Source organism: Dinoponera quadriceps, unplaced genomic scaffold (assembly GCF_001313825.1).
Source record: "Dinoponera quadriceps isolate SergipeBrazil2010 unplaced genomic scaffold, ASM131382v1 scaffold545, whole genome shotgun sequence".
Classification (NCBI taxonomy): Eukaryota; Metazoa; Arthropoda; class Insecta; order Hymenoptera; family Formicidae; genus Dinoponera; species Dinoponera quadriceps.
This window is the reverse complement of record NW_014554681.1, coordinates 409432-423918: the sequence shown is the minus strand read 5'-3', so window position 1 is coordinate 423918 and position 14487 is coordinate 409432. Positions and strand designations below refer to the sequence as shown.

General features: G+C 46.8%; 1 protein-coding gene across 1 annotated transcript in view; it reads right to left on the bottom strand.

The window, feature by feature from the left end:
- Positions 1-14487, bottom strand: part of LOC106740845 (whirlin) — a 67350-nt gene that overhangs the window by 37388 nt on the left and 15475 nt on the right. Inside the window, exons 5-9 of the mRNA XM_014612288.1 lie at positions 11085-11405; positions 10240-10472; positions 8823-9129; positions 8142-8201; positions 3395-3549 (exon numbers count right to left, since the gene is read on the bottom strand). Of these exons, the coding sequence (XP_014467774.1) occupies positions 3395-3549; positions 8142-8201; positions 8823-9129; positions 10240-10472; positions 11085-11405 (1076 nt within the window). The remainder of the gene's footprint in view (positions 1-3394; positions 3550-8141; positions 8202-8822; positions 9130-10239; positions 10473-11084; positions 11406-14487) is intronic.

Sequence of the window (14487 nt, the reverse complement as noted above, 5' to 3'; positions counted from 1 at the left end):
GGAACGTTTGGCGCGCGCGGTGGAATAATCCGCCGAACGAGAAGCATTTCCACACTCGCTGTCGCAACCGTTCGGTGCCGCTTCCTAGTATGAAATCGAAAGGCCGGCCGATCGCGAGCGTGTCGCGAAAGGAAACGGGAACGGTGAAAACCGTGCGCGCACACACACACACTCGCCGCCGTCTAAATCCACCGCGATTATCGATTTCCCACCCACGTATCGCCACGTGGAAAAGGCCTTTGTGGCAATTCGCCCTTCGCTCGACCGGCGGATCAGAGCAAAGCGCGCGCTCCACCTTCGCCGTCGGCAGCCGGAAACACGCGACTTCGTCGGACGGAGATTGACACCGGTCGCGCGGAGATTCTCGTCGTGTGCGGATTCGATCGTCGCCGGGGCTACGCGATAATGACTTTCGTGTTTGCTCGTGGCAAGCAAGTCAACACGACCGCGATGGCAGTCACCGGTGGCCGGCGTTGTGATCTCCTCAGGTCTCGTTAATTTGCGCCTGAGGTGTGATTAAATTACACCTGACCTGATCAGATATGTGGTCGACAGAAAGCTGAGAAAATCAGCTGACGAATATATACGACAGCAGTGCTACCATCCGGTCATTTAAGTCACCTTTCGTCCCTTTTTCTCGACAAGTCACTAAAAATCTGCGATATCATCTAAAATAGGTGACTCTAATCACTTTTTTCCCGAGCTGTCGTTAAATCTGTAAAATATTGGTGTTCCACGTATTTTTTTGCCGTCTCGTCCGCTGCCGATTGTATCATTTATGCCCCTGGCATAATCTTTCCTTGTTATGAACATTTAAACCGTGTTATGAAAGAAACTCGCTGCATTAAGTCAACCAAAGATAAACCTGGGAAGAGCAAGTGTTATTTTTTTGCTTACATGGTCTTGATTACGCATCGAAATTTTTATGCTACTTTGACGCTCTTATGGATTGTTTGCGCCCCCTTAGATGGTATAGATTAATAAAAACCTACTTTAACGATACTCATACTTTTTACTTCTCTTTGGAATCTTTAATTCTACAAAATTTTTACCTTCAACAACCTATGTTGATGTCAAAATAGCGGAAACAGAAATCAAATTAAGAATATAATTATATTATTACAATTGAAGTCAAATCTATTTCGTTATTTTTCTTATCTTAACTCCTACTGTGTTGTAGAATCAAAGGTTTAACATAAGATCTCGACTTGGATACTTTCGCAATCTAACAAAAATAATGTCATTTTTAGTCACTATTTTGATGCTTGTGCGATCACTTTTGTCACCTTTTCGCCAAGAAGCAATCGTTATTTCAGGTTTTTGTCCCGGTGACTGGACGGCAGCGCTGCCGTCAGGAAACACATGTATTTACCGAAGCCTCGCTTATTCGAACTTCTATCGAGCTCTGGAACAATCCATGGAAATCACTATGGCAGTCAATGTGTCAGACGCCACGTTCGCCGCGTTAAAGTTTCATCTTTACTCGAAATCTCGTAAAAACTGAACTCACTCATGATCCCATTGATCTCAACGCATCGACTGCCGCGATGATATCGGGGCTCGTTGTACGAAAATTTAGCCGACGATCCATTTCACTAAGCTATGACAGCTATGACTATAATTCGTATATATATCTTTCACGTCGGTTTCATCGGCTACTGTATTAGCGGTGGCATCGGCTCTTTAAATGCAATTAGTTCTACTCTGTACGTAATTTCATGAATCGCGGTATAGTATCACAGGACCGATCACCGGTGACTGTCACCGACGTTCAGTATGTTAATTTCCGAGAGAGATGTTAATCGCGGAACGAGCCGCAGGGACTCTTCGTGACGCTGGTATCTGTTGTATCGATGTACCGCGTCGCTCGGTTCGAACCCGCATGTTTTATTCCGGACGATTATCTCGTGAATGAATGATCGCGAGATGAATAATTTCGAAGGGACTGGCGAAAGGGACAGGAGGACGGGAAAGAGCGCGCGCGACGTGTGGAAGCGTTTTACAAATTTACCGCATTTAACTTCTCCGAACGACGCATCCCAGCCCCGGGGCTTTCCAAGTGCTCTCGGAATGCATTAACGGGCGCGCTCGTCGGAGCCGCGATGGAAATTCGCGGGAGATTGCGATCTTCAGAGAAAACCGATTCGGCGGGAAAAATGGAGGGGNGGGGGGGGGGGGGGGACAGAAAGGAAGAAAAGAGAAACTGGATTTACAGCCGGGCGTTCACGCGCGGCCGCGCACTTTCTTGCCCGCCGCGACGCCCGATGCGTAATTAATGCAGCGGATGCGCGATAACGACGAGTTATCGCTCCGGATTTCGAATAGAGCAGCGAACACGCCGTCCCGCCGAGCCGGCCGGGGCTCGCGACGGTGAAGGTGAAGTGCGTTGAACCTGAACCGTTGCTGAAACGCCCTGTACTCACAGCCAGTGCACGCTCCGTGTCTGTTTACATACCTGGCTTCGGCTACTAGTTCGAGAATGCCGCGGAGAACGGTTGGAACGGACGATGAAGCGGGGGGAGGGGGACGGGGGGGGGGACGATATAGCAGGAAATGAAATATCGATGTACCTGTGCGTGCACGTATATCCTACGGTGGAGAAACGCCATTACGTTAATCATCCATCCCTTCCCGCTCTCTATTCGGAAGCCGCCGGGAATTTCTTTTCCTTTCCTCTCCTTTTCCCTCCTTCTCTCCCCTCCCTCCTTTTCCTTTTTTCCCTTTCGTTTCGGCCAACCTGCGATCTCCGGCTCGAAACGCGAGTCCCGACCCTTTCGCAACCTTGCTCGCATGCAGCGAAACCGCGCCGTGATCAACCGTTTGTCAACCGTGCGCGTTCCGTCGCCGCGCAGAAATATTATGCCGCGCGCGCGCGCCTCGCCAGTGTGATTTATATCGCGGCGTTATACAGGATGTGCCGTGAACACGACTGCCTTTCTATTCGCGGCTTCTCACCAGCGATTTTCACGACCTCAGCTTCCAGCTTTTTCCTTTTTTAATACTCGACGTTGAACGATCGAGGAACTAAACTTGAAACTCTCGACTTCCGTCAGGGTAGATTTGAACGGTACGCGTGGGGAGTCGATGTTTCACTCGATTCTATCGTACTTCCCGGATCGATTTTATCCAGAAATAACCGATTCCGCGCTTATCGAATAAGCGTCCTGCTCGGAAGGCGGCGGACTCGGGTGGACATCCTGTATAAGCGCGGTTTCTCGCTAAATACCTCCTGCAACGCTAACGCTCGGCCTCCCATGATCGTCCCCGAGACGCGTGATAATCAAGACGATGAAAACTAGTGAAGAGAGAAAAGAGAATAGGAAGATATTCGCGTCTCGGAGACGTCGTATGATTAGCGCGTCAAAGAGAGAAAGAAAGAAATAGTGCGGTCGACCTGGTCCTGGGCATGTCGGCCCCGAGACCGCTGTCCTCGCTCGGCGACCTATACTCCTGGTTATCCCGCGGCAGAAGTGGGCCCGTCACTCCCAGCGGATCTCCCTCGACGTCCACCAGTCGTCCCGGACGGCAACAACCACCGGGCACACCCCTCTGCGAGAAATCAGATCAGATGTCCTGTCATGCCGTGCGTCCTTTCCGTTTTTTTCATATATTTTTTTAACTTTTTTGTAATTTTTTATCGCGCAGAGAGTGCTCTCTTTCTTTCTCAGATTTTTCTTGCGGCTTTCTTGTTTTTTCTTCTTTTTCTTTCTTGTATTTTCGGCATGCCTCGAACGAGGTGCGATCGGCCGATCGATGATTCGCGTCAGCTCGTCCGACAGCGAGACGTATTTGCGCGGGATCGCACTCTCGCGGCCCTCGATCTCATCGAATGCCAATTAATAACGGCGGACGTGCGAGAGTCGCTTTACTTTTTTAGAATCCCGCGGGGATAACTTAATAATTGCGTTAGCGTCGAAACCGAGAGCGGGGATTCAATAAATTTAAATGGCAGTGGGAATAATTGAGTGACCCGATTGAGTAAATCACTATTTAATTAATGCGAAATTAACAGGGTGCACCGAATAGTATTGACAATAATCGGGATAACGAAAATTAAATCAAATTCCGGCTAACTGAATTGGTAAGAAGTGTGTGCTTTTATTACTATCGCAAGCGACTGTGCGGTGCATATTCGGAAAGAAAAAAAAAAAGAACAGTTTCCAGCGTGCGTCCTTTGTGTCCGGATCCTTTTGTCTCCTCAGGAAAGGTGCGTCGGGCCGCTTGACGCGGCTCGTTAATTTCGGGCATCGATCAGTCCGGCTCTCATTTAAGTCTCAGCGAGCTATTGTGGCCCGAGCGCCGGCGAAATTAGCAATCGAACAACCATCTATCATCGATCGACGTGTCGCGCGTCGTTCCGCCGGCAACATTTGTCTCCGTGCTGCAGCTGACACTTGATTTACGACGCCGGCCGCGCGGCGCCTTCCGAACTTCCCTCCGAAGATCGCGAGAATCCGCGATCGGCGGCGCCGTGAATCAAGCGTCGGGCCCGTCGGCCCGATTTCTTTCGATCGGATGAGAAGAGGAAGAAGATGATGGTCGTGACGGTGAAGAAGAGCAGCTCGCGAAAAACCCGCGCGAAACAATCTTCGCGGTGGTTTATTTTACCTCGAGTGTTGTTTTTGTGACAATCAATTAGGTTCGCGAGATCGCGAAAACGGAAGCGGATTTCATCCCGACTTCGTCGATGCTGTTTTTCGCGAGAGAAAGACAGAGAGAAAGAGAGAGAGGGTGAAAGATGGTGTCTGTCTAGCGCATAGAGCAGCTTTCTACTTGTCCGTTTGCAGCAGGCATCTAATAGATCGTACCTAGCTAAAATGGGAAGGAATGCGTGTGCGAGATCGCGTTGCTCATCTTCGTGACGAGAAATAATAACAATAATACTTTATTGGCGCCAAAGGTATATTAAGAATGTTCGTTTTCTATTTTCAGAAATGCAAACGATTGTTGTTGATTGCGACAATTTACGTTCGAGTAACAACGTCCCTCATAACGTAATTGCAATTGCGTGTTGTAATTATGTTATAACGCATATTATAAAATTTACGTGTGTGCGATTCATATGTGCGATCGGCCGATAGAACAAAATTTACGTTACATTTGTGTAATTTGTACATTACATGTGTAACATAAATTATATTAAATTATACTACATACGTGACACGCGTAAATTTTATTATATGTAATATAAATTATCTGAGATATATGTGGAAGGTATGAATNTATAGAAATTAATATAAATTATTCAATATAAGCTGCAGTTGTAGCAATTATAATTATGCAACATAATGATAAAATAGAGTGACACCCGACGCTTTGCCGTCGACAGTTGATCAATTCCTCCGACATGGCTTAATGTGCTAAGCGTGATTAATCAAAAACGTGCACTTCCTTCGTTCAATTAGCATTAAGGAAGGAAAAGAAAGCAAGTAGACGTCGAAGGAATCGATTCTCGAGCTTGCCGACAAACACTGGCTAGTCGCAGGGAGCAAGGTAGCGGCATTATAAGCAAGACTGTAATGAATAACAGTAATAGCGTTAGAGAGAGAGAGATAGATAGATAGAGAGGTGAGAGCAAGAGCCACAATAAGAAGTGTGAGAAGCAGAAGTTAATGCCGATAGCATAAATTTGAGAGAAATAGAAAAAGAAAGAGTGACAGGCACGCCGAGAAAAATCAAACCGCTTGGCCGAACGAAGCTCGCATGAGCATGTACCATGTCTATCGAACAAACGGCATAATTAATGCGGCAAATTAATGATCAGTTCGTTGATAACGATCACGCGATAACTCGTCGAGAAATGTGGGAAATCATAGCAGTGGAACATATGAGAAGGAACAAATAGAACGAAGCATTCGCTTCTAGAAGCTGAGCAACTACAACTACGGGAAAAAATGTGTTGAATCAGTAGAACTTCCGACGGTATGCGTGATTGGTGTAAATCTTCTTGATTCGATAGCGATAACGTTGAAACTAATATTTTAATATTTTAACTATTGAAACGATACGTAACGTAATAGTTTTCATTTTTTTTTTTTTATATTTGCCATTGAATCAAGAATATTTACGCTGCTGTTGGAAATTTTACCGATTCAACAGCATTTTTTTTCCGTGTATACGTGAACTGAAATTTTAGTTCCTCATTAACCTTGCAAATTCATTTGTAGTAACAATGTATTTTGAGACTTCTCGATAATCCTTCGAATTTGACGGAATTTACAGGGTTAATGTGGGATGAAAATTTCCATTCAAAACAAAAGGAGGCGAGAGGAATAGACGCTCGCCTGGGTGCGATTGATTAGTCTTCTTCCATTTTTCACAGTACTTAATTATTATGCCTGTTGAATTAGATTTGGTGCACACCGTTTAGATTGTACACATCGAATCTCCCCCATACGTTCAACTTAATCACACGAGCCGCACATCGGAACTAATATATTAACGTTAACGTTAATGTTAACGGTGAAGGTTTACGCTCTTCTCTCGGATCTGTGCAGTGATTCGCATAAACTTCGCGCGCGCAACAACAAATGGATCGAGTGAAAACGTCGCAATTTATCATTATAATTGTTAACCCGATGGAAATTGCGAGAAAGAAATTGAACGCCGCGTCAGCGCGCCATTTGTTCAACGAACTTGATATTTTCCTCCGATGAGAGGGAGTTTTGTTCATCCGAGCAGCTGTTATTCTCTCGGTGCGGAGAGAGAAACAGAGAGAAAGATAGATAGATAGATAGATAGATAGAGAGAGAGAGAGACGAGGGGGTTGCAAGTCACTTTCTTAAAGACGAGTCATGCTTCGTCGTGGAGGATAACGACAGAGCAGAACGATCAAACGGAATCTCGAATAGGATCGATCGTAACGGCGATCGATGCACGCACGCGTGCGCATGCTGCCCGCGAGGACGCGGGGATTCTTTCGCGAACGGCCTCCAGGAGGATCTGGAATCCGGGATCTTCCACGGCCGTTCTCCAAGAGCGTCTTCCTCCGTGTGGCGTTCTCCGTTACCTCCTCGCACCTCTCCAATCGATACTCAATCGCGACTTATCCATCCTTCCTGGCGACCGCCTGTGCGCTCTCTGTGCGCCGATAACGAGCGATAACTTCGGCTCCCAAATCGACTTCGTCCGTCGTCCGCTTCTTACGCTCATCGCTCGGATCGATCCTACGGGCTCGTCGCGCCGAAATTGCGTGCGGAAATTCGTCGTTCGTGCAGAAACAAAAAAGAAAAATATCGTATTTTCTCAACCCCGCAAATTTCGTCATTTCGCAGGTTTGCGAATTTTTGCGACGACGCTAATGCGACGTTTTGCACCGCGAAATTATTTCCCGCAGCTCTCCGTCGCAAACACGCGTGTGTAACGTTTCAGATTATTACGGAACAATTGTAGAAATTGTCGCAAATTGTTGCGAGAAATTGAACGCACCGTCGGAATTTCATTGCGAAGTTAACGACTCGCGCGCGCGCGAACAATTTTTCATCTCGAGCGGAATAGATAGAGAGTCGTGGCGAGAGATAGAACGGCGCGAAATGAATTGCTCGCCTTTTAATCGCGACGGATATTCCGGATTACGCTTGCAACTCTGCCGTGATAAATCACTCGCCGTTAAACATTTATCCGGGGTTAACTTTCCGTTAGTCAAATAAGTTAGTCTCGCTCATTCTCGCCCGGGGAAACGACGATTCTCCTAATAGCGCAATTTTCAATTAGGAACGCGCGTGCGCGTCTCAACGAGGGTTTCTCGTAGCGGGGAAGCTCTTTTCCCTTTGTCACTTTTTTCCCGCGGAGTCCATCGACAAAGGACGGGCACGCAAAGCGATTCCGAGTGTCTCAACAACTAAGGTGAACAGAGATCCACAGAACAGTCAGTGAGGAAAAAAGAGAAAGAGAGACGCAGAGAGATAGAGATAGATAGATAGATAAATAGAAAGAGAGAAAGTCAATTCCATACATCATCGTGGAAAGACGAGAGTGACGAGCGAAGAAGGTGTAAGTGTGTCTTGTCGCGTGTGTGTACACGCGTATAACAATACGCGGAAACGCACGCGTCTGATATTCAGGATATTCGTGTGTGTGTGTGTGTGGCTTTGTGTAGGCTCGAAGTGAATAAGAATGTTGTAAGAATGAATCAAACTTACCGGAAGATCGTGCAGCGAGGGAGTCACTATCAAGTCCGAGTGAGCGCGGTCGCCTTTTCTCTAGAAAAAGCAGAAAGAGCCGTCTTAAAGGCGAGCGTTGCTGCCGGGCTTCTGGCTTTCTTCGACTTCTCCAACACTACTCTGCTTAATCGCGCGATTCACGTCGGCGAGACGGCGTGGCAACTACATCGAGACAAGCAGTGCGTCCTTTCCCTCGACGGGTTCTCGACGAGTTTTCGCGATTTCAAAGATGCACCGTGATCGTTCGAGCTTTCACGGACATGAACGCCTTCACGGTTTTCGTTTTGTTATAAGTTGTTATAAGTGTTACAGTGGTAGTAGCGATGTAATGCGTCTCCAGTTCTCTTTCGTTGTTAATTACATTCACGTTAATAGTTCGTTACTTCACACCTATTTCACACGAGACTTTCTTAAAGAATTTTAGATCTCAGAGGAGATCCGTCATTTTCTAAGAAAGAAATCTTTAAGATAAAATTCTCCAAGAAAATATCGTAGGTCTTAGAGAAGTTTGTTTCCCGCGAGCTCTTCAACTTTGTTGAGTCTCAGAATCGCGTTGGGGAATTTCGCGATTTGATTAGCGCTATTAATTAGGAACTCCCTTCGCCTCGGAACGAATACTTATTAGCGTTTCGGGGTGAAAATCGATTCGTAAAGACTCACCCTGGCCATGGCTATTCGGGGTCTTCTGTAGACGAGATAGTCGAAGGCCTTCCTGTCCTCGCTGTCGACGAGCTCCGTGAGCTCCGTCAGCAGCGTGCGTTTCTCGTCGGTGTTTAGGAGGTTGTCCAGGCTAATAACCAGGTCCTCCACTGTCAGCCTCCTCGTGCTGTAGTCCGCCAGGAGCTGGGAGAGCGCGGCTCTCTCGCTTCGGGCGAGGACGACTCTCGCTTTTTCCTCCACCATGGCAGCGGTATCCGCCGAGACGGTGTGAACGCCACCCCGGTGTCTCCACTCTTTCGTGCTGCTCCTTGATTTCCGACAGATCGACGGGTGATTAATTGGCTCGACGTTACGTAGAAATAATATTGAAGTGAGACGAGAAGAAACAAGTTATACGTATAATTCAATCGACAAGAGCGAGATTCCGCGTTTGGAATTCGATTTGCTCGAAGCTATCGGTTGGGAGGATTAGTTCATTGCGGAATTAAAACGTTCAATCGAGAAAGGTGTGTCGTTAAGATTTATAGTGAAAGCGATTTGCGCAACTTCTCTCGCGGAGGTTTACCTTAATTAAACAAGTTTTTCCCAACATTCACGACTTTCGATCGATGAATATCCCTTGGCAGATATTCTCACATCCTTGCAACGAACTTAATTGCGATTACTAATCAAGCAACCGGTATTGCATCATACTTATCTCTTGATCCTCCGTATGATTCGTGGGTCATTTGGGGGATAATAAACATTTGAATTGACTATAAAATTGGATCGAATCGAGAGTGAAATCTGGAATTTCTATTCAAGGAAATAGATAATAAGGAGAACCTATACTTTTATGCGCAATAATTTCCGTCAATTTATTGAGAAATTGCGAGCACGAGTAAAGTCACGAGTGTTCCCGAAATGACTCACGAATCACACGAAAAACAGCGAATCATAAATCGAATTATTCGGAGCAAAAGTAGGAAACAAAAAAATATGGAATTTATTGGTGGTGAATAATTTGGAATTTTGCGCCGCAGGATAAACGTGTATCTTTAGCTTCGTTTAACTACACGAGTATGTTATGCAAATGTTAATGCCGGCGCCGGTTAAGCAGTGGGAATGGGACATTCTCTGGAATTCGCATTACTGCTCTGACTATGGACAGATTTAGACTGACTGCGTAAAACTGATTTAGACTGACCAGCTTTCGCGCTCTCCGCCGCTATTATTTATAGGGGAAACAAAGGAAAATCGGGAAATACTTTTCTAACCGCGGTACTCTTTGAGTGGTCTGTTCTTTATAGCTGAACTGGCTGCACTAGTTCGAGAAATTTACACACACATTGAGGCGTATGTGTTGTACCTATGGCCTTTACCTGTTTTTTCAAGCGGTCAATAATGATGCACGTCATAAAAGGTATTTGCAACTTACGCGGGACTGGGTGGACGATGATTCCCAGGACTCTCCAGGAGTAAAGGATCGTGCTCGGGGTATCGGGAGGATGGGAGCACTATGGACTGGTTGGTGGTACACGAATGAGGCACCTTGCCAACATCGCGTATCAGCAGGCTCATTCTCTTGTTTGTCTTGAGGAACTGAACCGCCTCGTCGTGCGTCGCCTCCTCGAAGCTCTGTCCGTTTACCTCGATGATCTGATCGCCTACCTGCGATCATTTCAGAACGTCGCGGTTTAATTAGAATCCACTACGAAATAATACAAAATAAATCATATCAAATTCGAGCAATCCAATTAGCAACCGATTCCAACCCGCGTTTCAAGATTACCTTCGTTGATTTTATTTTTATGGGGCTACACAATTATTCTTATATATTCACAGTAAAAAATTTTGTCTTAAAAATGGTCCAGTGAAATTTTTGTCACTTTAACTAGGTGAATGTGTTAAAAGATAACACGTCAACAGGAGGAATATTTGTTTATTATATTTATTATTATTTATAATTATAACGTTAATTTAACATATATTTGTGCACTTCTTAACGACTCTCCATGTTAAAATGACCCAAAATTTTTTACCGTGTTCCTCCTTTCTACTCTTTCTATCATTAAACGGATATCAAGGCGAATTCGATCGTCAGCAACCGCATTTTTCAACTTCCTAAATTCCAATCTTAATCAATAATTTTTCCTTCTAATCAAGAATGTTTAACTTCAATTTTTCTTCCTCCGCACATATTCGCCTTGACCTCCGCTGACGGTCAAGGGCCTGTCGAGGTCTCGAGAATTCGCGAGGGATGTGCAAGATCGTGATTCTTACGAGAAGACCGGCGCGGTCGGCGACGCTGTCCTTGTCGACGCCCGTCACGTAGATCCCGAGGCCGTATTCCAGGCCGCCGCGTATCATCAGGCCGAGGGATTGGCCGTGCTCAATGCACAGCTCTACCTTCCGCGTCCTCGGCGCGTAGCGGGGATCGCGAGGTAGATGAAAGATCGGCGGCGAGGTCGGCCGACCTTGACGGTCCATCCAGCTGCAGGACTGACGACCCGGGGATGACCACATGGCGTGGGGGCCCCGACAGCGGGGATCCAACGCGGGTCCTCGCACCGTCATGCTCAGGGTCTTACAGGACTTCAGCATCTGTCGAAAACGACATCGCGGAGTCGAGGCGTGGGTTGTTCGAGAGTTAACGCGCGGGCTGTGATTTCGCTCTCTCGAGGGAAACGGAGAACGTCGCGTATACTTCTCGTTGATTTCTTCAGGGTTAACGATCAGAACTTGAAATTTAACTCCCGGACGATTCTTTAGTGATTTTAGAATAACACGAGAAGAGTAGACAATAAGGAAACATGCACATTTGTAGATACAATAATTCTAGGACGCGTTTCGTTTTATTTATTGCCGAAAACAGGAAGTTTCCGACGATGGATAACAAGAGAATCGGACGTCTCGTTGCCGGGTTTTCTCCAAAATACACGGCAGGGAAGTGCCGGTCAGTGGAGGGAAGTGGGACGCGCTCGAAATGGCTCGTTTCGTAAAAGCAAAATCGGCGAAGTTAACGAAGAACGAACGATGCGTTTCGCGGTGACGCCACTCGGCAGCCAGGATATCGATCCTCCTGCCAGCGCCCGTGACGTCATATCCTGCCTATCCTTGACCCAGCCCGGACCCACGTCCTTAGGATCCCGCGATTCGGAAGACGCGGGTCTTTTTCTCCCTCTCTCCTTCTTTCTCTTTTTCTCTCTCGCGCGGTCCCTCGTAACTCGTCCTTCTTCCGTCGCGAGCGCGGGGAATTTTTCCCGGTGTCGAGGAAAACGGCTTTCCCTCTCGTCATAACGCCGGATGCCGCGGAGTAAGGGAGCGTGAAACTGTCGTTTCGTTTTTGCGACGATACGCCGATGCGCCCCGACGGAGTTGGCGGATGCGTTTTCGCGACGATCCCCATGAATACGCTTCTACGAGAATGGAAGAAAAAGCAGCCCATAAACCGCGCCTCTCTCGTCTTCCTCGGTTTTATCCATTTTTTGCCTCATAAACTACTCCATGCAAATTGGATACGCCGGTTTACGCGAGGAAGACAGCCGAAAATGAAATTTTCAAAATTCCAACAGCGGTCTTTGTGAATTTTTAATATACTTCACGCGCCCGGTATTTCGTAGATGATTACTTTATGGGGAAAAAAGCGGTGAAAATATTCGCTATGTATTTTCCCTCGGTTACACGCTTCATCAGTAGTTGTTTTAAATTTTCTTCGTCACATAACAGTGGCCGATGAAAAATTTATATACACGCTGTATAAAATTGATATCGGTCGCATTATCAGTTAACAAAGAGCAAAATTCGGAGAAATTGCCTGGATATATAACAGAAAGGACAAGTCCCTATCTCTCTTTAAATTCCTATTAATTTCAATTAACGGTAACACTTATTCGCCTTCAATTCATCATTTCCAAATTTATTTCGTTAAACGCAAATATAATTTCTCCGATTATCACCTACCTCGGCTGACAATTATCACCGTTGTCAATGAAAAACGTAAGGGTGAATGTATCCATGAAATCCTCAAGATACTAATCTTTCTTTCAGGCGAGTCTTATCGCGTAGTATCGCGTACGAGGGAAATTAATGTCGGACACGGTGAGAGTACCGACCTAGAATAGACGAAGGGCCAAGAGAAAGTGGCGCTTTCGTGATCGGCGTCCGTCTCCGGCTCACCAATTAAATAAATAATTCATGGGGGAGGGAACATCGACCGTCGAAGCAGCGGCAGGAGCGATTCGGCCAGCGCAAGTCGAACCGGACGAGAGTATCGTTATCGCGTCGGCAAGGGCCCCGTCGCTATTTCCGGTGCCTACGTCACCCATGTCGGCTTACGAGACAGAGAGAGAGAGAGAGAGAGAGAAGTTTGCGTGCACGTATTTCGATTGTCTGAAGGCGACCGTGTCCGCGTCGCAGTTGGTCCGCGAGTTATGGTGCCATCCGGCGGATATCGTCCCGATCGCTCTCGCCGACGAGAAATCTGCGCTTTCTGGGTCAATCGCGAAACGAATCGACCCTCTTTCTCTCTCTCTCTCTCCGATCGCGTGTCCTCGCTCATTTATGATAATCCCGGGGTATATCCTGGAGTCAGCTTTTGTGTCGAGTCTACGGTGGAGTTTCTCCTTCCTCCTCTTCGTTTCGACATTGGGAGAGGGAGATTATTCATCCTCGGGATTATCGTCGAGCGAGAATCGTCCCGTGTCGTGGGATTCGGGAAAAGCTGAATTTCGGATAATTTTGGAATTACTAATCACTTATCGACGGTCTTCTTCTTCGTCGAGGCTGAAAAATGATGCCTCGAGCACGAACAGCTCGACGATAAAATCTAAGATCTTTTAGTTTCCCGTTTCCTTGTTTATTTTTTACTCTCGGTTTTCTGTTATCATTTATATCCAGCAGCAAATTTTTCGGAGAGATATTTCCCACGAGATATGTTCGTGGCATTGGAACTTCGTCGATAACTCTCGTGAACGTTCCGCTTCTACATCCATTCAAATATTATGTTTGACTTTGAAATTTGTTTAAAACTTAGAAGAACAATTACCGGAGAGATATCACCAGGTCTCGAGCGGACGTTATGCGATTAAAAAGTGCGAGAGCATCAATCGAAGTTACTTAAAACTTCGTGGAAACACAGTTTCTTGAAAAGCAAAGACAAGATCGCAGGATGTAGCGCTCCTCCGTGAAATTATCCGCGCGAATCCCGCGACCCTGTCCTGGCAACTTTATACGAAAACTTTCAAAGAGGCTACAAATCCCGAGGAGCACGAGCGATATTTAGTTAGCCATCATCAGCCTTTCTCCTTTCAGGAGGGAGCCACATCCGCGGAAGTTCCGTGTATATTATGTAAACAGAATAAATGACAGGGGGTTCGCCCGGAGGACGCCGGGCTGGCTGGCGCCGTCGCGTCGTCGTCGTCTTCGTCGTCCTCGTCAAGCAGGCCGGACACGGCCAGGAAAAGGCAGCAGGACCTCCTTCGCCGAGCTCCACGTTGTTTGTCTACGTGCTCCCGGTGCTGTTCGTGAGCATCTCGACGAGCCATTACGAGATAACGAGCCGCGCCGCCACCGTTATCCTTTACGACCCGTTCACCGTCGAACCGAGAGCAATTTAATCCGGTTCACGACTGATCGATGCCGGACAGAAGCGAGGCTCGCCACCCCGGGCCGGACCTCGCGGTCG